The sequence below is a fragment of the Lepisma saccharinum genome, chromosome 13, assembly GCF_977018435.1.
Source record: "Lepisma saccharinum chromosome 13, izLepSacc3.1, whole genome shotgun sequence".
Classification (NCBI taxonomy): Eukaryota; Metazoa; Arthropoda; class Insecta; order Zygentoma; family Lepismatidae; genus Lepisma; species Lepisma saccharinum.
The window spans coordinates 4,924,786-4,949,674 of record NC_139241.1 but is presented as its reverse complement, the minus strand read 5'-3'; the positions used below and the strand labels follow the sequence as shown (position 1 = coordinate 4,949,674).

Here is a 24,889-nt window from a genome sequence, read left to right as displayed (position 1 = left end):
GTCGCGCACTGTAGATGTACCTAGTTCGAATCACAGGCCATGCTGATACCGATATCCTTACTGACATCTGCCAACACTTCAGTTTGTCTTTCAATTCATTTTTTTGGCAAGCAATTGACCACATTTTTGATGTAATGCTTTTGGGGGAACACACACTTCTTCATCAGATATTTATTTGTGATATCGCTTTCCAATGTACACAAGATCACGCACAAAACTGACATACCGTATTGGCCCGAATATAAGCCGAGGGGAGAAAAGAAAATGCCAGTAACAATTTACCGGCACATTCAGGGAAATATAATTACGCAGGTACATATTTTATTTTATCATAAATACAGTCCATACAAAATACAGTATCATTATTGAAAAATGAAGGTTACAATTGTGTGCTATACCTACTTCAAAGGTAGCTTTCTGTTAACTACCGGCACAGTACTTATTAGGCAACAAAATTTGCCTATTCACCGCCATCGCTATTGTCACTAGCAGCAACCCAACGTCGCACGTTAGATTTGTCAAGTCCTTATTTCCTTCCGGCCTCTCTGCTGCTTGTGGCTTTAGCATAATGAACAACTGCAAGTTTGAAACTTCCATCGTAAGTACGCCTTATTCCCAGGCTTGATGATGCTTTCTTCTCCACACAATCATTCATATTGGGGACAAACCTGTAGATGCACTTCAGTAGAAATGAATACCTGTATAAGCTTAGAGAAGAATGAACACAATCTTAATAAAATCGAAGAGTACGTTATCAAGAATGCTGACAGTTTTTACAATGCCCAGTTAGAAACAACAATGCTATTGTTGGATAACATTATGGTATCTACAATGCAGCCCATTTCTACAATGCTCTTGTTGCATTATCATTATTTCAAATGAGAAATCAGCACATTTTTAACAGCATATGATTTGACGAAATGTCATAATTTTTTTTAAGGTCGCGAATATAAGACTCATCCTAATTTTTCACAATTGAAATTTGGATGAAATGTGCTGCTTATATTCAGACCAATATGATAATTCTACTCGACCATCGTCCACATGGAACCTTGGCCTGCCATCTATTGGTCATTTGGGGAACATAAGGTGAAGTGTCACCATACTCACTTCTCAATTATAACACATTCAGATATTAAATGATGGCCTGAGTCTTGATCATTATTAACTGACCCCCTTTTCTTTTGTGACCAGTTTTAGTTACACCCATGTAATATTAATAGCGACATGCATATTTTATTTTTGACAAACACAAAATCTTAAATATCACTGTAATTTTAATTTTTGTTTTTGAAATGTGTGAGGTACATTTTTGTCACAATGTGATGCGAAATGAATGGGAAAATTCGAAATAAACTCTTGAACTTGATATTTAGAGTTTATTTAGACATGCAACATTGTCTGAAATCTGAATTATCCTGTGGTTTATGCAAATCAAAGAAAATTGGTTAATTATTTGAGAAGCAAATTTGGACTCTTTTACACAGCGTTAAACTGAATACTCTAATACCTGCATAAATGTATCAGAAGGAAGATGTTTGTTTTGTGTAATGTGTTTAGGATTACATTCACCATTCTAATATCAAAATGCCATTTTGAGATACTGAAATGTAGCTACAAGGTGGCTACTTATTGGGAATTCCAGGATTCATGTGTGAATTTTCCTCCATAGACGTGAAAATTTGCAACTTTTATTGATCCAAATCCCATATAATTTATAAATATTTGGAAATGTCCCGAGGCAAGTTTTTCAAAGTTTAGCTTTTATTCTTATCGAGGAAGTAAAGGAAAGCTGCATGGAAAATAAAACACTATTCTCTCAATCCATTTATTTTTTTAGATATAGAGAGAGAAAACATCTGCTTGTACATTTGAATTTTATAATTGCCCTACAGTAGCCATCCTGAGCTAGTTTTTGTACCAAAATCTTGCATCTTTTATTCACCAGAAATAAAGGGTGTCCCAATAAAGTGACTGATTTAATATGCTTAAGAAAATACTGTATATTTACAAAATGGCAAATATTTTTTACATCATTTTGCTACGCCCCTTAGGTGCACAAATTAATATTCCACGGCTACAAATCTTCAGGGAAATGGCTTCTTTGTTTGAGAATGCAAATATGAAAGCGTTATAGCCAAAGGATATGATAAAAATGTGAGTCTATATTCTGAGAATTTTCACAGTTACAGAGATTATACGATATATGTACATGAATATTTCTTTGCAAGAGATTATATTTGCCTTCTTCTTCTTTCTTCTCCAACGTAATTTTCTTCTTTAGTAGAAGAATCGGCTTCTTCTTCTTTCTTCTACTTCTTCAATCTTCTATTTAGAACAAATCGTCTTAGGCCTTCTTCTTTATGACTTGGAATCCTTTATTACCTTTCTTCTCGGATCCTCATCATTACTACCTTGACTATCATCATAAGTTCCCTAATTTGACTACAGCGCCGCTTCCTATGCCAAAAACCAAAGGGAGATAACCAAGGAGCACTAATAAAAAGTGCTACCTGTGGCGTAGTGCTACTAATATAACTAGCGCAGCTGGAAGTGCTTTGGGGCATCTAATTTGAAAACAGCGCCACCAGGGACAAAACAACCAAAACCTGGCAATATTCTCCTCACCAGAGGTAAACAGAATCAAATCCGATCTCAAAGATCGAAAAATGACACATTTCTGAACTCTTCACTCAACTTATTAACTTTACTGAATATTCCATATATGAGTATATCCTTAATTACCATAATCTCATATTTGCATTATGTTATTTATTCCTTATATACATTTGTATAATCTACATTTACTTATTTCCCATTTGCTTTAATACATATAATCATCCTTCTTGCATTCTAATTTCAACAATCAGCTTTCTTTTCCGTTCTTTTGCATGCTGCCATCTGTCGTCGCTTACATGAAAAATTCCATATTGCATTAGTGATTATGTTTGGCCAACTAGGCACGTGACAATTACAATGGGTAAATGTTCCGATTTAAGAAAAATATATTTTTTTGCACTCGCAAAAACACGGTCACACACAATAACAATGTTCTCAACAGACCGGCTAGATTGAGAGCGCGGTGTTTTAATGTCTGCTGTCGAACCTGTCTCCTCAAATTTCTTGATAACTTGTGAACTTACTCTCACTAGGTGCACTTTCACGTCCAAGGATTGGACAAAGCTTCCTTACAGTCTCTGCATAACACACAACATAACTCTGTAACCCTTCATGTCAACTAAGCTGCAACAATCACTGATAAAGGTACTTGTTAGAACATGTTGCATAAATCAAACTTGGCATCCTTAAATTGGAGCATTTACCCGTTGTAATGATGTAAAAATATTTGTCATTCTTCTTTAAAAAAGTGTTCTATTAAGCATATCAAATCTGTCGCTTTTGTTGGGACACCCTATATATGGATGCTTACGTATGGTGCGTAAAACCATATTAAAGTGATTGTTGAATTTTGTTTATCTTTTTTCCAGAAACAAGGAGTGAAGGTGTTTGTTATGCTGTATAAAGAGGTAGAAATGGCTCTGGGAATCAACAGCTACTACAGTAAGCAGAAACTTGTGGAGAGGCACGAAAACATTAAGGTATGTCGAGGGGTAAAAGTTGTGCAGCTGTCCTCAGTATTAGTCGAGTACTTCATTAGATTAATAAAACATTCAAATGCTGACCAAGGCAAAATTTATTGTATCAAAAATATGTACACTAAAAACGTAACTTTTCTACCCTCAAGCAGTGTCTTCTTGAAACGAAGATTCATAATAAATTGATGTGAAGATCCAACCGTCATCTTATATATACACTTGCAGTCCATACACAAAACAACATAAAGGTGCCTGTCCTTATCTCAGACATTACCTGTCAGGAATTCCTGAGTGTGGAATCTCCTGACAGGTAATAGAGACTCTACCTCACAGGTGATTAACTGGTACCTGGTGAGAGTCTGTGCCTTATCAATTCCTCCACATCTGGACTTCTTCCCTCCACTTTTCTTTCTTCGTTATTATTCCTTCTTCTGTCCTGCTTCCTTTCACTCATCCTTTCCACTCTTTGTAACGCTCCTTTCCATTCTTTGTTGATCTTCAGTCCACCATTCCAGTTCATGCTGTCTTCACCTTTTTTCTCTATTTCCTTGGCCTCTCTCCACTTCCTCACTAGTTCTCTATTCTCCCTCCCTGTCCTCCTATCCTTCTCCCATACTCTGTCATGTCCCTTTTCTTTTGTGTGCTTGAGTGTAGCATTTTTCTCTCTCTTTAGTCTTATGTCATCCTTATGTTGCTTCAACCTCGTCTCGTTTTTGTTTCTCCTATGCACACACTATCACATTCCTTGCACTGAACCTCCTAGATGATCATAGATAATCCCTTCCTCTTCTCTGTTTTCTTCCTTCTTCTTGTTCCCTATCCTTAAAATGCTACGGCCTCCCTTTCTGTATGTTCTTATGTAGGGCTACCATACGTCCTGGTTTTCCCGGACATGTCCTCTTTTCGGACCCTGAAATTTGCATCCGGGCGGGTTTTTACTTTCTGTTAAAATGTCTGGGTTTTTACTTTTATCCAATCATCATAGGTCAGAGATCACGAAGTTACAACTTTTCGAATCATTAAACGTCTGATGTTGGCAGTACGATGCACTAAGCGTTAGTCGTTTGTTGTTACAGTTTCAAGTTCCGGTTGATGTGATTTCCGCGTCATTCGTTGGTTCGTGTTTCGAAGTGGAAGTTAGAGTTTGCGAACACGGTTTAAGCTACTAATATGCCTAAAAGAAAGTGCAAGTTTACCAATGAGTTACAAGAAAAGTATTCATGTTTTAGACGATTTTGAAGGCGAGTGTATGGTTTGTAAACCCAGTACATATGTGTCTGTGGCAAACAAAGGAGGGCTAGACTTGCAAGCACACGTGGAGTGCGAAAAGCACAAAAGAGCCGTCAGAGGTGAAGCTTCATCTACAAAACTGACTCAGTTTTTCAAGAAACCTGGCAGTGAACATGAAGATAAAGTAAGTGCTCTTTTCTAAGTACTTTGCTTATCGTCTCTGGGGCTTTCCCCATAATTCTTATACCAAAGCACCTCTCTTTTTCTTTCTCTTCCCCCTCTCCTGTTTCCTTATCTTCTTTCTTTATTCTTCTTCTGGTTACATCAAGTCTGTCTTCCTTTTCGTACCCTTTCTTTTCTAGTTGCGCCCATAGGCTCTCTATTTTGCTTTCTTTTTCCTCTTCTTAGGGCCTCCCCGATGGAGCAGTGGTAGTGTCACTGCCTTGTAATCAAGGGGTCCTGGGTTCGCTACCCAGTGGAGGCACAAGTGGTTCAGATCCTACTTTAGACTGTAGGTCCAGTCCCGATTAGCGTTACTGTGCATAAAGTGGACTTAAACACCAACTCAACTCAACTCATACTTTTTCCTCTTCTTTCGTGCATATTTTCTTGATTCTGTCTTCCATATTCTTTATAAAATTTATCTTTTGTCCCCTCACTCACATCACTTCTTTTGTGAACGAAGTCACCTGCTGCACACTTTTTCTGATGTCAAGTGGTCTCAATCTCCTTTCCTCTCTCTCTCTCTTCATCAATATATCTAAGAAACTTATCTTCTCTTCCTCTTCTATTTCAAGCTCCAGCAATATCCCTTTTGCTTCATCTATTTCTTTGACAAATATGTCCAGCTGCTTCCTTGTTCCCCTCCATATGCCGAAACAATCGTCCGCATATCTGCAGAACAGAATTATCTTGTTCCCTCCTTTTGCAATCACTTTCTTTTCCCATTCGTTCTTTACCAATTCTGCTAACACTGGACTTAAGCTAGAGCCTATTTGTAGACATTCACTCAAATTCATTATTTTATCCCCCACTTTGCAGTAACCATTATCCCAAACAGTTTGCAGTGCTTTCACTACGTGTTCACCGTCCCATTCTCCTTTTATTTCTTGTCCCATCTTCTTCCTAACAATCTCCACTATGTGTTCCCTCTTGATGCTCGGGAACATGCTTTTTACATCTAGGCTAAACAATGTCGTCTTGTCCCCACTCACCTTCAGTCCACCACCTGTTCACTGTTCCTCACTGCTGCTTTCTTGCTTTTTCACTAACACTCCAATTATCTTCTTTAGCTTCTCCAAGGGTTCCAAAACATTGTTCCTGCAATCCATTACTGGTCTCAATTTTGTCTCCTCTTCGTGTATCTTGAGAAAGCCTTTCAAAATGGGTAGTTTTCCTGCCTCCTTTATGCACTTTTTAAATCCTCTTCTCCCACAGTATTTTATGATCATCTCTCTAATATTTTGTTCTTCTTCTGATCCGCAAATCTCCTCATAGCTATCCCCTTTTGGGATAACTAGAATGGCTCCTCCCTTATCTGCCTGTTCCACCACAATATCATTTCTTGCCTTGATTTTCTTCATTCTTTCTTTCTGACATAAATTATCTAATATTTTCTGCTTTTCCATTTCTTTCTTCAATATCTGGGGCTCACCCAGCCTTAAATCAATGAGTATCTGGGGACAACCCTGGGGAGTAAAGGTGGCCGGAGCATGATGCTATCACGTCACCTCCAAAATGGTCAAGATCGAGAAAAAAGTGCCTTCATGGCACGGTGCTATATGCATGGTTAACTTTACCTTCGTTTCCACTTAATATTTTCTGAACGTCTTTGCTTTGTAATTAGGGGGTCCTGGGTTTGATACCCGCTGGAGGCACGTAGTTGTTTGGATTCCACTTTGAACTGTACGTAGAGTCTCACCTATCTTTGCATGAAGTGGACTTGGAAACAAAAACTCGACAAAAAGAAACTTAGCAATTTCTGATGATGAGAGCAATGTGTGTGCTCGAAACGATGGATGCTAACACATACTTGACGTGGCTGGTAACGCAATAACATCATTTTGAAATATAACAGTTGCAATTTGCTGTATGAGTAAATAACTAATATGAATTGCGAAATGCAATAATACTTCGTGGAAAATGAAATTCAGTTTTTGCTTGAGGAAATGAAGCTTGTTTTTATTGTGAATGCTGTTGCTATTATAGTAGTAACATTTTGTCGCAAACACTTATGCAGCAAGAGATGGTACCTCCCTCAAAGCAAAAATTGAACTTGGACACCACCATTTACTGAAAGGTAAGAGCTAGGGGCTGAACCGATATCAATTCATATGGATTGGTATTGAGCAATACTTTTCTGGAGTCCAGGAACCTCATGAGGTCTACAAAAACACCAGGTGAAACATTCATGGAATCTAAACATCCTGGAAATTGTGCAAAAATCATAATTTTCATTATTTTGGCAACAGAAATGGACCTTGTAATTAAATATCTTACAGGAAATTATGAAAATTTTGCAGCAAAACTCTGGATTTCACCACATAATCGTCGCACCCCATTGTTTTTCACTCCGAAATTCTCTTCATGACCTTTCGTCACAAAATTATCACATCAGATAGCAAAACCAATCATAGCTGTTTGCACACAGAAGATAAAATTTTGTAAGCTCGTACTTCACGACACTGTAGTAGATTTTCTAAAGTGTAATATTTCAACTATAATGCACATTTTCCTACTGGAAGAATGTTCATTAAATTTTCATGAAGAAATGATGTGCGTCAATTTGGAATATTCAATTGTAATATATGTTCGTGAAATTTCATGCATCCTAATCTTGCACCGAACTCAGTTTAGTAATAAATGTGTTTTTTTTCCTTTAAGTACCAGTATCAGCAGGACATGTATATATATTTTTAATTTTTCACACAATGGTCGCACCTCACTTTTCTTTTTAGAAAATGGCATAAAATCTGTGACAATTACATGTTGAAATACAGAAGTTCTCATTGAATACTTGTTTTAAAGTTTATAAATATTCTGAACTAATTTGAAGTTATTCAATTTTCAAGTACTGACATTTGTATGAGTATCAGGTCAAAACCGCATGCTGAACCTTGCCCTTTAATAACGGAAATTGAAATTGATAGTGGTAACGGCTCAGTCCCAGTAACAACATATCTATGAAACTTTTAAAGTCAATTGTTTTATTGTTTTGTAGGTTCTTCGTCACCCAGACCATGTGAAAGTGGGTGTATACTTTTGGGCTCATCACGAGAAGATTGTTGTGATAGACCAGTTGTATGCATTTGTAGGAGGGATTGATCTGTGCTACGGACGATGGGATGACCACAGACACAGGTTTGTCATATATGATTCTGTAGATACTTTTCGGTCTGTATTTTTTATGCGCTCTAGAGTTTAAAATGTGTAGTTGTTTATTCCAGTAAAATTGTGTTCGTCTTTTAACACTTTGCGGACTGGCCTGATAATATTGTGTTTTTCCATGTTGGCTGGGGTTTCTTACTGTTTTTAAAAAAAAAAATCCTAGAAAAAATTGTTCTAAGTTTGTTATTATTTTTTCTTGTATGTACGCATTGCTTGCATTATAGAATTATTTTCCTGTAGTTTACGGTTATTACAAGCATAAGAAAACAGTTTTTCTTTGTGACATTTCGGGAGAACACACGCTCCTTTCATCAGACATTTATTTTCATTTTGACTAAAGATACAGTTATAACAATGGTTAGTAATTTTTTAAACAAAAAGAATCCATTATATAATGGATGTTGTCAATGTTACATTGTTGTAATATAGCAACTTAACTGTGAAAAGAAGCAGTCTGTTTTTTTTTCTGTTTATTTTATTTATTTATTTTTTTTTTAATTATGAATTACTAACCATTGTTATAACTGTATCTTTAGTCAAAATGAAAATAAATGCCTGATGAAAGGAGCGTGTGTTCTCCTGAAACGTCACAAAGAAAAACTGTTTTCTTATGCTTGTAATAACCGTAAACTACAGGAAAATAATTGTTATTATTTACCAAGCATTTCTGAAAAGATCCTCTTTCCAGAGAATTTCTCACATTTATGAATGTTTTCTCTAACAATTTTTTTATATAAAAAATAATGCATTGTAATACAAGTTACGGAAAACATGTGTTCAATATGCAATATAATGAAAAATAATGTAGTTCTTCCTCTTGATGTTCGAAATAGTCAGAAATCCGAAACGGATACCTCATGAAAATTTTACACAATGTGCATTTAAACTGTTGAATACAATTATCAAGAGCAAAAGTACAACGTAATTCGACGTGAGTACAAATCAGACTCGGCAGCAACAAAAACAATACACTTGCGTCATCTACTGGTTGAAATTTGTAAGAAATGGTTACAGTACATGTGCACAAGAGACACAGTGAAAATATAGCCTGTTGTTCATTCAGAATATGACCGTAAAACATGTTGGAGATCTTATTGAACAGATAGCCAATCGTACGTCCGGAATGTGTTACCCTAGAATACTTACTCTTACTAAGTTTCTACTCTCTCCCATGATGCTATAGCACAGTCCCATTCCATACCATTAGTTGCGATCGTTAATGAATCTATGTATCTTTGCTTTGTTGAGCTTAGCCATTAAGGTTCAGTCATAGTGTGTGAGCAAGTAAATGTCACTCATAATTTTTTCCTATTTTATTTCCTTCTGTTTCTGTAGGTAATCATACTCAAGTAAATGTTACTGATGGTTAGTGCTTAATTTACCTTACGTTACCAAGCAACGCTACAGTCCAATGTGTTCTTTAGCCTACTCTGCAATATGCCCTGCTTGTCTCTGTTCCTCATTTTCTCGTGGACCGTCCTCTGATTCTCATCACTTCTAGACCCTTCCTCAGATGGTCTAACCATGTCAACATAGGTCTTCCTGTCTCCTAGCCAAATACACTCTCACAGACAACATGCTTTTCTGCTTACCTCTTCCTTCCTTTCCTCATCCATCTTATGCTCTGTGGTTTTCTATATCTGACTGCAGCCTGCTTTTCTATTTTTTTATTTCATTTTTATCATCATGCATTCCTATTGTCCACTCATTGTTTTTATTTATTGGTCCATGAATTTTAAATATTTTTATGCTTGCTCTCATGGTCCATACTAGGGATGGCCAGATCCGGATCCCGGCGGATCCGAAATCCGGATCCGGTTGGTTCCGGATCCTAAAATTTTTCGGATCCGGATCCGCGGATCCGGAATTTTCAGATCCGGATCCGATACTTTCGGATCCTGATCCGTTTTGCCATCCCACATGCGCTTCTTTGGAAAGTAAGAATGTGTTTATAACATATTGTTACCTGCACATATACATATCTATATACTATATAATAGACATACATACACACATATATATATAGTGTGTGTGTGCGCGTGCGCGATTTGTAATTAATTAATACACTTACAAGGGAGGTCTAAGTCTCCCCCTCCGATCTCCATGAAATTTGGCAGGTGTTTGGAGGGGCCCAAAGGAAGAAGTGCGTTTTTTTGTGTTTCAGCTAAAAAAACTGTTTTAGGGGGCAACCCCTCCTTCAAATGTCAAGATGAGGAGAAATTGAAGTGGGGATCTGACCCCGAAACTACATAAATATGGCATAGGAAGAAACAGGGGACATAGGGCCTCTATATACACCTGCCAAATTTCATGGAAATCGGAGGGGGACACTTAGATAACCTCCCTTGTTAGTCTTGCACTTTGTACTTATACTGGGTGGTCCATTTATAAGGATAGTATGGAATATCGCCTGCAGAATGCACCCAATGGAAAATTGCACAGAATATAAGTTTGATACTATTGAGGGGGTAAGTCAATGCCGCAAAAATTTCGTCGCCGCCACCAACCCCTCAAGGGGAGGGGGTAAATTTGAAATTTCAAATGGAACACCCCCATTCATTTTACATATTTGGATTCCGTGTTGAAAAATAAGAATTTTTTGTTTGAAAAATTTTGTAAAAAAAATTGCGAACTTCGAACATTTATAAACATTGGGTAGTGTCACATTCATTTTGTTTCCTTTATGTAATAACGGTTTTGGTTTCCGTTGAGATGATTGCATAAATTAATTTTATTCAAAAAATGTGTGCAAAGAATTCGGCAAAAGAAAATTGTTTGCAATTTATGTTTTTGTGTAACAATAAATAATATTAATTTGTTCCAACTCTTTGGTTTCAAGGAACAATTTCATATGAACAACACTACTCGGTACTCCATTCAGGCTCAAGCCATGTTGGACACAAAGTTTCCTGGTCGATGGATAGGACGTGGAGGACCCGTTTCTTGGCCAGCTCGTTCACCCGATCTAACGTCGCCTGATTTCTGCCTTTGGGGGCTACTTAAAGAAAAGTGTTACACGAAGTTCCAACAACGCTAGAAAACATGCGGCACGAATTATTGATGCTTGTGCCTCTATCACTCCTGACATTTTGGGACGAACAGAGTGGAGCTTCAGACACCGTGTTTTGAAATGCATTGAAGAGACCGGTCATCATTTTGAACATTTGCACCTTTAAACATTTATTTGTGTACCTCAAATGATAAGTAATTTGTAGTAACATACTTAATTTTGTTGTTCATATGAAATTGTTCCTTGAAACCAAAGAGTTGGAACAAATTAATATTATTTATTGTTACACAAAAACATAAATTGCAAACAATTTTCTTTTGCCGAATTCTTTGCACATATTTTTTGAATAAAATTCGTTTATGCAATCTTCTCAACGGAAACCAAAACCGTTATTACATAAAGGGAACAAAATGAATGTGAAACTACCAAATGTTTATAAATGTTCGAAGTTTGCAATTTTTTTACAAAATTTTTCAAACAAAAAATTCTTCTTTTTCAACACGGAATCCAAATATGTAAAATGAATGGGGGTGTTCCATTTGAAATTTCAAATTTACCCCCCCCCCCCTTAAGGGGTTGGTGGCGGCGACGAAATTTTTGCGGCATTGACTTACCCCCTCAATAGTATCAAACTTTTATTCTGTGCAATTTTTCGATTGGATGCATTCTGCATGCGATATTCCATACTATCATTATAAATGGACCACCCGGTATAACACTGCATATATTATAATGTTTTATTTTAATTTTTAAAACTATAACTGTAGAACAATTGTATATTTTTTGTATAATATATTTCTATCTTGTTAAATGTGTTAAAGGTTTCATCCTGGAAGGGAATGTCTCACATTTATGTGTGTTTCCATTTCCAATACATTCGAATGAATACATATTCGTTTCAATGGCATTTACAAAATCACCCCTGACATTTTATGTTAAACAAGTAAGATTATTTTTGTGCACGAGTGTGTTAGCCGATGCGTAGCAAAGTATTTTAAGAACAACACTTGAAAAAAATTATTGTAGGACTAACTAATGAAAAATTTCTTTGTAATCGAAGATCATAATAGCTTGTAAGGTGTGGTAATATTATAATGGGATTGAGATAAGAAACTTTCGGACCCGGATCCGGAATTTTCGGATCCGGATCCAGATTCGAAACTTTAGGATCCGGATCCAGATCCGTAACTTTTGGATCCGGATCCAGATCCGTAACTTTTGGATCCGAACGGATCCGGATCTGTTTGGCCATCCCTAGTCCATACTCCTGCAGCATATACAGGGTGTCTGGCTTAGACCTTTAACATTACAAAACAGTATAACTTTATTTACATTCAACTTCAAATGAAACTTATTGTTTGTATGCGACTGTCAACTGTGGCCATTTGCGAGAATCACCAGTACTTCGATTTGACATGACGCGCATGCACGTGTAATGCATAAATTCCAAGATGGAGAAGTGGACGGTTCAGCAGAAAGTGTTCTGCGTTCTTTCACTGGCAGCAAACAAACCTGTAAAGCTTGTCCAACATGCTCTTCGGCGTGAATTCAATCTTCAACGTCACAACAATGTTCCTTTCTATTTGAGTATTGCTAAGTGGGATAAACAACTAAGAGAAACTGGAAGTGTTGTGTCAGTGGGCATGAAGTATGCGAAGCGGAAGGTATTAGAGGAAATCATTGAAGTGATTTGCACTACATTCACAAGAAGTCCAAGAAAATCAATAAGACGTGCAAGTTTAGAGCTCAACATTCCTCAGTGTACTATCAATGACGTTTTGCACAAAAGGTTATGTCTACGGGCGTACAAGATCCAGTTAGATCAACGAAATTATCCTGATGATAAACCTAAAAGGCAGACGTCTTCCGGCAAAATGTTAACCGAAATTGACAACAACAATGCTTTTCTGGACAAGGTGTGCTTTTCTGATGAAGCTGCATTCCACACGTGTGGCAAAGTTAACAAGCAAAATTTCCGTATTTGGAGAAGTGACAATCCTCATGAGTTTCGTGAAATTATGAGAGACTCTCCAAAAGTTAATGTGTGGTGTGGGTTAATGAAAGGGAAGATAATAGTCCCATTCTTCTTTGCTGAAGAAACAGTGAGAGGAACGAATTATTTAGACATGCTTCAGCATTATACTGTGCCTAAAATGCCTGCAGAAACCATTTTCCAACAAGATGGAGCCCTGGCACATTTTGCCATCATTGTACGAGAATTTCTCGATGAGCATTTTCCCAGAAGATGGATAGGAAGAGGATCTAAACCACTTGCTTGGCCTCCGCGCTCGCCGGATCTTTCCCCCCTAGACTTTTTCTTTTGGGGGTTCATCAAGGTCCAAGTCTACAGTATGCCCGTCGAGAACTTGGAAGATCTGCGTAACAGAATTCGTCAGGCGATTAACAATGTGACCCCTCAAATGCTAGTGAATACGTGGACGGAATTGGAATATCGGTTCGACATCTGCTGTGCCACAGGGGGGGCTCATATCGAGGTTATGTGAAGTGCTGGTGCTAGAACAAAAAAATGCATGAGTTTTTCTACCAAAATGTAAATTTTGCTAATAAAATTGGGTTTCTCTGCAAAATTATGCTCTTTTGTAATGTTAAAGGTCTAAGCCGGACACCCTGTATAATTACAGATCCATATTTCTATTTCAGCTTTAGCAATTATTTTTTTTTCTAGTAAATGGACATTACTGTTAATGTTACATTAAATTTACTCATTGTTAATATATACCAATAAGTTAAAAAATAGTACCAGGTTAGTCAAAAAGGAGGAGTAGATTTCAAAATGTTATTTCCAACAAACCATACACGACAGGAACGTAATCCACACATCATTGGATAGAGGAAGCTTCCAAGTTTGAAATTTGCTTATGACGAGGCATCTGTTTGTTGAATCTACAGCGGAATTCACGTTGCACTTGCACAATAGATTCACACTTCGCAAACTTTATCACACAAAACGACTTTTCCTGTGGCATCGTAATTTACCCACAACAAAAAAAGAAAGTCATTCTTAGTGCACAAACAAAATCAACTAAAGTACAACAAAGCTTTGAACCTTAATCTATTCAATGATGTGCATATAATGTTTCTGGCTTGTATGGTTTGTTGGAAATAACATTTCGAAATCTGCTTCTTCTTTTTTTACTAACCTCGTACTATTTTTAACTCATTTGTACATATTAACAATGCGTAAATTTAATGGAACGTTAATGGTAATGTCCATTCACTAGAAAATAAAATAATTGCTAATGCTGAAATAGAAATATATAAAAACCTTAATGGGGACATGTGCCACGTTGGAAAAATGGCCCTCCCAGGAGAACCAAGCACAAGATTTATTTTTAAACTCATTTTGATATCTAGAAACATGTACAAACAAATGTATGTACAAAAAATATTTTTTTCTAAAATGGTGATGCAACCAGTTATTTTAAAATTGGTTGATTTGACACGGAATGACCCCAGTATTACATTGGATAAATATGATGCTCCTTATCAATTTTGATTCAGTCATAACAGTGTCTTACATTAGTAAGGTTCTGAATGAATTCTTCTGATTTTTCATTACCTGGAATGCATGTGCGTAACTTGAGGCCTAACTTTGGGGAGGGCCAGAATCAAAAAGTTTTCTGTCCCATAAAATTAGCATTCAGGACTATTTTGCTAAAGAACTGTTACATTTGCGAAATCATCATAAATATTCATTATTTGCTCCTCAGGTCTCGGGAGGTTAACAAAAGTATCATTAATCTGAAAATGTTGTGCGAGGCAAGTGCCCCCTTGCTCCCACCAAGTTATGACTATGCATGGAAGTATATTCAATGAAGTCTTTGCCTGATGAAATATGACATGTGCCTTGTGTCGAGAGAGTTACTGTGAGGCAATAGACCGTCCACAATTTAAAAACAAAAAACAATAATTTTTAAATTTTGCAAATCTTTCACACTGAAAATTTTTTGTCCATGAAAGTACCATGCAAAATAATTGATGGAGAGTAGTTTAAAGAAAAATAATTAATATTACATTGTAAGTTTCCTTCATTTCAGGCTTACAGATCTGGGCAGCGTCACAAATAGGTCCCAGGCTTCTTACCTTCCGGTCCAGAAGCTGAAGACCTCCAGCAGACCCAGTGGGGGGGACGCAACCCCAATGACCCTCCTGCAGTTGGCACAAGCCAGCAACACGGTAACTGTGGGCGTGGTGCAGTCAGTGATTGAGAGTGAGACGCAAGAAGAAGCTGTGAGGTAAATATTACATCAGGATGTTTATCCTACATTCTGTTTGATTAAAAATGTATTAAAGAATTTTCCCAATATACAGGGTGCGACAATGAATCGGGCGATTTTAAATACTCCACATTAAAGTCAAAATAATATGTAATACATAACAAAACATACATAATTAAGACAAAAGGAATAGATTTATTCATTGAAGAAGAATGAAAGTACAAATATAATTCTTATATTTTGATTTACAGGGTGATTCAATAGTCTCTTGACATTTTAATCAAGAAGCATTTCATTGACAAAATTGGCATTACTGCTGAAAAGTACTCTAGAATAGAAGACAAACACAGTACATTTCAGTGTGGACGCCCTGTAAGTCTAGGCATAGCACCCACCTTTGTTGTGTAGACCGGAACACATGCTCCAACATAGCTGGCGTGATCTCCTGTTCCTCTATGGTGTTCACCTTTACTTAGTGCACCCTAGACTTGATGAAACCTCAGACAAAAAAGGGTAGAGGAGTCAGGTCTGAGAGCAAGCCACCCAAAGTCTTGGTGAACCACTGCCAATTCACCTATCAGGGAAGGTGTCAGGCAGTCCCGAACGATTCTGGTGAAATGGGGTGGTGTACCATCTTGCTGGAAAACAACAGTGTCTTTTATCTCATCCTGAAAACCATTCATTAGTGATATGAGAAAAATGTCAAGAGACTTTTAAATCGCCCTGTATGTGAAAATGACATAATTACGATGACTCAATTTCCAGTGGTTGGAAGTAGCGTGCTACTTGTAGCATTGCTACTGTAGCTAGCTACAAAATTTGTAGCTGTAGCGAAAATTTTGCTACAGCTACATTTCTTCTCATCATTTTGAGGTAAATTTTTAATGTGGCAACAGTGTAAAAGAAAATCGACAGTAACACATACTTTTGCAGGAGGTTCACAAAGACAAAGTCTACATATTACATTGAAATATGGATAATGTAGATTATAAATATCTTGATATCACAGATTATAGATATCAGAGTGATTTCCGTCTAGCATCTACATTTTTTGAGCTACATTGCTATTTTGGGAAGAAACATGCCTCGTTTGTGCCACCCCCGGAACAAATCCTGTGGATATCCATGGTGTAAGAGACAGAAAGATGTCATTAATTACTGTGTAAAAAACAACTTGTAGTGTAAAAACGAGGTAATCATTTTCCACTACACTGACAAATCGATAGTGTGTGCAATCAATGGCTCAGTACGTTAACAACATTGATCATTGTCAGTTTATAGGATCTCACCAGCAAGAAATTATTCTTAGAAGAACGATAGACATACACTTTATAGAATTACAATTATTTTTGTCATATTTGTTTGCAAATTTTAAAATTACAATATGTTTAGAATGCTTAGGTTTACACATCAAGTTTCCTCAATATATTTTATGATATTGCAAAAAGTACGTACGAGTTATTGACTTTCCTGCAGAAATGACAATTTTCATTATTCGAAATTTACGCATATTTTCTACTTTTCTGTAACTCTCACTAATCATGACCATGAGGATGAATGATTTATTTAGTACTTCTCTTATCTAGAGTCTCTTTTTGCCACTTTTGGCTAATTGTAGATAAGCTAATCGATACTGGATTCGAATCAATATGTGCCTCCGCCAGGTATCGAACCTGGGGCCCTTTGATTATAACTAACTCTCTAGCCTCCTTGAACCCGAAGGTTCATGGCTGCAGCAATACAGGCCTTCCATCTGTCCCTAGCCTGAGCAAGATCTGTATACTCTTTTCAATCCCTACCAATTTCCTTAGGTTCATCTCAACATTATCCCTCCATCTTCGTCTTGGTCTTCCTGCCTCTTACAATCAGGTTTACCAACAAGAATCCTGTAAAGTCTTCTTTCCTCTCCCATTCATGGCACATGGCCTGCCCACCTAAGTCTTCTTTGATTTAATCATTCTAATAATATCTGGACATGAATACAAATTATGTACTCCTAAATTATATAACGTTCTCCACTCGCCTCTCTCCTCATCCCTTTTAGGCCCAAATATTTTCCTAAGGATCTTATTTTCAAATAGTCTCAATTTATGTTCCTCTTTCAATGTAAGGGACCAAGTTTCACATCCATATAACATTACAGGCAAAATTACTGTTTTGTACATTTTAACTTTTAGTTTCTTAGATATTAAACTAGAAAATAAAAGTTTGTGAAGAGAAAAGTAACATACTTTTTATTTCCTCTTTAATGCCATTTTCATTTGTTAGTATTACTCCTAAGTACTTGAACTTGGAAACGGGTTGAAACAAGTTGTTATCAATAATTAGATTTTGATTATTACCTAACACTTGGTTTTGGCCTGTAAGCATATATTTAGTTTTCTCTTTGCTAACTTCCACACCTATGTCTTTAGCTGCTTTGAAAAAATATTTTAGCATTATTCTTAATTGTATTTACATCATCCCCCAGTAAGTCTACATCATCTGCATATGCTAACAGCTGAGTCACATACTTTTAATTTTAGTCCTTCATTAGTTTGTTTTACCTTCCTAACAGCGTATTCTAAGGAAAAATTAAAGAGCAATGGAGATAATTCATCTTGTTTTAACCCATCATGATTTGACCCACCCATTTGTCAGACACATTAATATCCACACGAATTTTACTTTCTGTTTCACTGGTGCATACTTTTATCATATTAACAAGCTTCTTAGGTATTCCAAACTCGACTAATATATTATATAATTTATCTCTTTTAACTGAATCATATGCTTTTTTAAAGTCAATCAATAGTTGATGGACATTTCGATTATACAGTGTCCGGCAGAGGAGTTGCAGTTTTGAAATGTGAATAACGCACCTAATTTTTAAAGGTACAGAAATGTATTACTACAGAGATACAGGTTATTGTATGCCATTTTAAGTTATTGTATGCCAATTGCCATGGCAATTCTTTATGACTTAAAAATGATGTCCTTCATGTGACTTCCATTTACGTGTACACACATTCAAAGCCTCTCCCAGAAGTTGCGTACGGCACGTTGCAATATTTCACCATCAATGTTTGCAATTTCATCTCTAATTGCAAGCTTCAGGTCGTCTAATGTGCGAGCTTTATTCACATACACTTTGGATTTGAGGACTCCCCACAGAAAAAATCACAGATTGTAAGGTCTTGTGACCGAGGAGGCCAGGGTATGTCACCAAACAGGGAAATGACATGTCCTGGAAAAAGTTGACCAACAATAGCAATAGAGGATCTAGATGTGTGAGCCATTGCTCCATCTTGTTCGAATCATATGTCTTGCTGATTTATCCTACGCATACGTCGAAGCCGATAGAAGTTCTGGTAAAACAAAAGTATTCATCATTGCGATATAGCATTCGGAGTTCACAGTCACACAATCCCCATCTTCATCTTCAAAGAAATACGGGCCAATGACACCAAATGAAGCTACACCACACCATACCGTCACTCGTGAACTGTGAAGCAGTCGTTCATGAATCTCCTGCAGGTTTTTGTTTGTCCAATATCTTAAGTTTTGCTTGCTTACAGATCCATTTAAATGGAAATGTGCCTCGTCACTCATAAGAATAATCGTTTCCTTGGACATTTGGAGCGTCCGTTCAGCAAATCTTTTACGATTGACAAAGTCGTAATCATGCAGCTCCTGCACAAGCATAATTTTGTAAGGGTGAAATTTTAGATCCAGATGTAACATTCGTTGTACAGAGCGATCTGAAATCCCCAACGCTACAGCATCCTGGCTGGCAGACCGTCTTTGGCTCCTAACGATAGCTTCCCTTACTCGTCCTATGTTTTCTGGTGTCCTTACGGTTCGAACACGGCCAGGTGGTGACCTATTCATAGCTGATGCTGTCAATCTGAAATTCTGCACCCACCTGAGGATAGTGTTGCGGTTTGGTACACCCCCATGGCGTGCCACATGAAAATGACGTCGAAAAAGATGCTGCGTTTTCAATACAGATTCTCCAGTCTTGAAGAATCCCTCCACAACAAATGCTTGATGTTGCACATTCCAGGGCTCCATGCTTACTGGGCTGACAAACAGTTAAGCAGGCCACCAACTTCTCATCGCCGATTGTTGATTTGAATTTATTTCAATTGTTCAAACGGACAAAGCGCTGACTCAAGATCTTTCGTAGGTCATTTCAAAGGAAAGGAAAAAGGCCTTCAAATGTGTAAATTGAAGGCATCATTTTTTTTTACACGAACTGTCGTGGTAAATAAAAATGGCATACAATGACCTGTATTTCTGTAGTAATACATTTCTGTACCTTTGAAAATTAAGTGTGTTATTCACATTTCAAAACCGTCTAACTCCTTGCCGGACCCTGTATTCCCACTTTTTCTCATGTGTCTGTCTGATGTGAAAAATTTGATCTGTTGTTGATCTGTTACATTTAAATCCACATTGATAATCACCTATAATTTCATTAACATTTGCTACATAGACCATGTCCAATTTTTGTATGGCACTCCAGAATTTAAATCGTGTTTACATGGTTTGCAATTACATTTAGGTTTCAATGCTTTTGGAGCTTGTAGTCCTTCAAATTCTTGTGTACAAAAGGAAATAGTGTGATTCACATTTCTATACAAAGTTCATGAAAATATACAAAATGGCCCATTTTATTGTTAGCCATAGATTAAACAGTGACACACAAGCAACGTGTTAAACTTTGTTACAAAAAGTTCAATTTATTTCTGTAAGTTCATTTACAAGTAAGAAGCGTAGCTTGTGGTATGTTGCACGTTGCTTCAGTCAAACAGCTCAGTGAGAGTATTGGTAGCAGTGTTGCTTCAAAGTGGTACAGAGTTATCCCTGATTTTAACAAAACGTTTGTTAGATTTTAATGTCTCGTTCGGTTAAACAGATATAACTAACACTGGGCATTGTTTTTTTCCAGCCCAGAGGAGATTGTAGCAGAGATCGTGGAAGACGTGGAGGGGGTGATGGACGAGGATGCGGTGGAAATGTGTCCAACCCTTGAGAACATGAAAGCCGACACCCCAGAACTTCCCCGGAAGTCCATCTTAGAGAGGGTGATGAGCGTGAAGCTGCCAGGGAGAGACTGGTTCTCTGGAACGTACGAGCGTGCGGACGAAGACAGCGAGGATGGTGTTGACAGGAAGGATGCCAATGATGTGAACAAATCAAATGAGGAACTGTGAGTAGCCTTCAACAGGTAGATCTTAGAGATAACCAAATCCAGATACAATTTTATCCAGATATCGGATAATTTTCAATCCAGACATACAGATCATCCAAAATGTCCAGATATCCAAATTATCCATATCGTTCAGATATGTGAAATAATCTTAATATCCAGATTATCTACACAGTTTTATAATTTATTTCTTTTTTTATTCATCATATTTGTATTTCTGCTGTATGGATTCTCTACAAATCCCTCATCCAATTTGTCCTCTTATCCGTTTTTACACTCTCTCTGCATATTTTCAAATGTTTACCTTTTTTGTCTAAAAGAGATCTCCGAATTACTAAGTTCATGCACAAAGTTTTCTGCTGTAACAAAAAAAAGTAAAAGAAATACAGTTTAGAGTACAGAGGTTGATTCATGTATATTGAGCTGAATTCAATGTGTGACTGTACCGCGCATGCACAACGCATCGCCATGAGATTGCCACAAGGCAAGCAACAGTATCTCGTTAGTCACGCAGTAGAGTAGTGTGGTCAAGTGTAGTCTGATGCCGGCGAAACTGAACAGATTCTGGGAGGGGTACATTGTTGCCCTTTCCGACGGGAAGTTCACGGCGTCATGCATCGTAGAAATGTGTAAAGTTCGTAATTTTCGTGTAAGTCGTGCCACTGTGATTCGTATTATACGGAAATATGCGGCACAGAGACCTGGGGCCACCACACTGACGCGAGCAGCTACAAACCAGCTTCCCGTGATGAGGACCCCACCGCTATTGCGTGTTGTTCAGCATTTGGCGACCTCGGAAAATCCCCCCATACAGCGTGCGATGGCCAGCAAATGCCACACATCGCAGGCGACAATCAACCGTGCCATTTACAGGGATTTACGCCTCAAGGTCGTTAGCAAGAGCAGTGTGCATGCCCTGAAAGCGTGTCATGTGGCTGAGCGAAAAAGGAACTGCAGGAGGCTGTATGAACGTCATCTAGCGGGTGATCGGTGGAAGTTTGTTGTGACCCTTGATGAGGCGTGGATTTACCTCACAGACTGTGGTAAAGTTAGTGCCCTTACATACAGACCTGTTGACGCCAAGGGCCGAAGCACGTTCTTCCGCCAGTGCTCGGAGAGCTTTTTTGTGGCCGGTTTCTCGTACAGGGGCAAACTGTGTCTCCGAAAGGTGGAGCAAAACGTCAAAATCAATGCTGCGTACTACCAGACTTATGTCCTGACTGAAATGTACCAGCATGAAATCCCAGGGTCCATTCTTACCAGAATAACTTACTGAACTTGGAAAGTAAATAGCGATCTGAATACTCTGATATCAAGTATAACTGCATTAGTCCAATATCTGGATTATCCATACTTAGAGGCACACGTTTTTGGTAAATAAAAAAGGCTAACTTTTGGTACGAAAACTGAGTCAATTTCGGGTTCAAAAGTGTTAAATAAAATAAAATTTTGGTGAAAAATCTGCAGCACGTCGTCAAGGATGGTATCAATGACATCAACAATTCCGTCACACAAAGCATTCATGTTTGGCACTTTCGTTCAGTAAACTGCATCCTTAACATACCACCAGAGCAAAAATTCCAGGGGAGTGATATCCAGGCTATGTGGTGGCCAGGGGAAAGCGCCACGAACCTGATCAACTGTGTCGTCGGAGATGCATGGCATTCCTCCTCCTGGCTTCTTCAACACACTCCCCGTTTCCAGAAAAATTCTGTACCATGTGCTGATGCTGTTGTCTGTTGGTGGCGTTTTGTTAAAGACACGCTGAACCGTATGCTGCATCATAACAATTGATTTTGACTCCGTAAACCAAACCACAGCATGTGCTTTCTCTTGACAAGATGCCATTTTCACAAAAGCGACGACAGCACTGCCAATCATGATGCACGTGAACAACAACAAAAAAAAAAAAAAAAAAAAAAATCCCACGCAAACGTGAGCGTATATGGCACCAAATACAAAAGACTGGATTGTTGTGACTTTATTTTCTGATTTTTAACATTGCGTCAAAACCCCGGAGGTTCATCGTGTACACCCTGTATATGGATTCTGAGCCTCCCCTCCCCCTTCCCTCCCAATCAGGTAGGGTTAAAAGTAAAGGAAATTGTTTAAAGATGCGTGTTTATCATTGCACCGTCTGTGAATGAGGAAATGCCATGTTCCGTTCGCAGGGTGGATGAGAAGGCAGAGATGGAAGAAGCTCCTGTTCTGGAGGAGAAGCCTGCAGATTTTGATGACGAGGGCGCTGCTGGCGATGCTCTTCCTCGAGGCCTTTCAGGGTCAGCAAAGCTCTGGCTTGGGAAGGACTACACAAACTTCATCGTGAAGGACTTCGCTAACTTACATGAGCCATACCAAGGTAAGATTTTCATGACCGAGAGTTTGCTGTCACCTGTTGTAAGTTTTCTGTTTGGGAACTGTTTCTAAGGGCTTTTTTGCTCTCATTTTCCAAGTTCTTACCCTTCCTTCTTTTGTTCCTTATTTCAAAGTCACGCATATAGTGCAGTAAAGTTAGACATTTTAACAAAATTAATTAGCAAAAGCAAGAAATCTGGTACTTGCCTTCCTAAACAAAATAGTAAAAGGCACATAATATCAAATAGAATACTGCAATGAGGGCTTTTCACTCAAGTGCTCGATAGTTCACACTGGCGACGCTAGGTGGCACACAAAATTAATAAGTCTTACGCTCGAACGAGAGGAATTGGAGCCTAGTAGTATATGTATTTCCGTCATTTGTCTGTGGTATAGATCGTGAAGTAAAGGATGCAGTGAAATTGAAACTTAAGTGAACACAGTCATCATTTCCATGTTAAAATGCAGTTTAATGATGAAATAGATGATTATGGACTGAAACTGCCTAGGTGGACATTTTACAATTGTTGTCACATTAAAATGATGTTCGATTGAATGTGATAACTGTATTTTATTATTTTGCAGAATATGATCATCCTTTTCGGTAAGCGGACAAGATGTACATATACTTGTTGCACTGTGATATGATATTTTCAATTACCTAGGCAGGTCTCCCAGCATGTGTATCCAGGGTTTCCAATTTACGTTTTGGTCTCTAGATATTCAGGGTGTCGACCAGTCTAGAAATCCTGGGAAAGTCGTGGAATTTAGTTTTTCTGGAAAGTCAGGGAAATTTACTGGCTAAAAAAAAAGTCAATATTTTTCTAGTAGTGCTCTAAAAGTAGGTTCTTGAACATAGAAAGAAAGAAAGGACAAGCAAGAAATTTAAAACTTGACAAACTATACTTCAGTTTAATATATTGGAATTACCAGTTCTTACAGTAAAATTTCGACCGTTTTCATGTAGAAATCTACTACAATGGGTGGCTGTGGGAATTTACCATTTCTTCTTGCTTCTTTAGTGTCCGTTTGATAGTTATTGGGAACAGTACATGTGTTATTAAATTGTACTATAATTATGTATTACGAGGGTCATTCGGAAAGTAACCACCGTTTGGCTGTAAATAAAAAAAACTGCTACTGGCCGAGTGGCTCAGTGGGTAACCCGTCTGACTTCCATGCTAAAGGTCCCTGGTTCGATCCCCGGCCGGTTCAAATCCGGGAACTTTTTTCTAACATTGGAAGCGGCCGTGGCACCCACCCAGCATCAAATGACATGGGTATGGGGGGGGAAACCCCGGGGGGTAAAGGTGGTCAGGGGCGTGATGCTGATCACATCACCCCCACTCACGACTGAATCAAGAAAGTGTGGGGTGTTACCCCTATACGCCTTCATGGCATGGTGCTAAGCACAGGGGAGCACTTTACCTTTTTTAGATACAACAAATTTTTACTTTACATCTGAAAGGTGCAGCTGTTCTCTATTTTTCAACATAGTCGCCATGTAAATTCAAACACTTGTCATAGCATTTCACCAATTTGTCAATCCCTTCTGCATAAAACTCGGCCGCCTGGGAATTCAACCAACCTGTCACAGTATTTTGAAGGCCCTCATCGTCAGCGAAGTACTGTGCCCCAAGCCACTTCTTCATGTAAGTGAACAGATGAAAATCAGAAACCAAGTCTGGGATGTACGGGGGATGATCAAAAACATCCCATTTGAATTGGCGCAAAAGGTCTTGTTCGCCGAGCATTGTCATGCATGAACACAACCCCAGACCGCGACGTTTGTTCTGGATGGCTCTTCTCAGTTTCTGCAAAGTGTTACAGTAAACTTCAGAAGTGATTATCGTACCACGTTCCATGATTTTTTGCCCAA

The 24,889-nt window shown here is 38.0% G+C and overlaps 1 protein-coding gene across 2 annotated transcripts in view; it reads left to right on the top strand.

The window, feature by feature from the left end:
• The window catches only part of Pld (Phospholipase D), a 170,842-nt gene that overhangs the window by 48,536 nt on the left and 97,417 nt on the right, over positions 1-24,889 (top strand). For both annotated transcript variants that reach the window (XM_083133813.1, XM_083133812.1), the window contains exons 11-15: positions 3,489-3,599; positions 8,047-8,186; positions 15,282-15,479; positions 20,395-20,655; positions 22,827-23,014. In XM_083133813.1, coding sequence (XP_082989939.1) covers positions 3,489-3,599; positions 8,047-8,186; positions 15,282-15,479; positions 20,395-20,655; positions 22,827-23,014 — 898 coding nt within the window. The remainder of the gene's footprint in view (positions 1-3,488; positions 3,600-8,046; positions 8,187-15,281; positions 15,480-20,394; positions 20,656-22,826; positions 23,015-24,889) is intronic.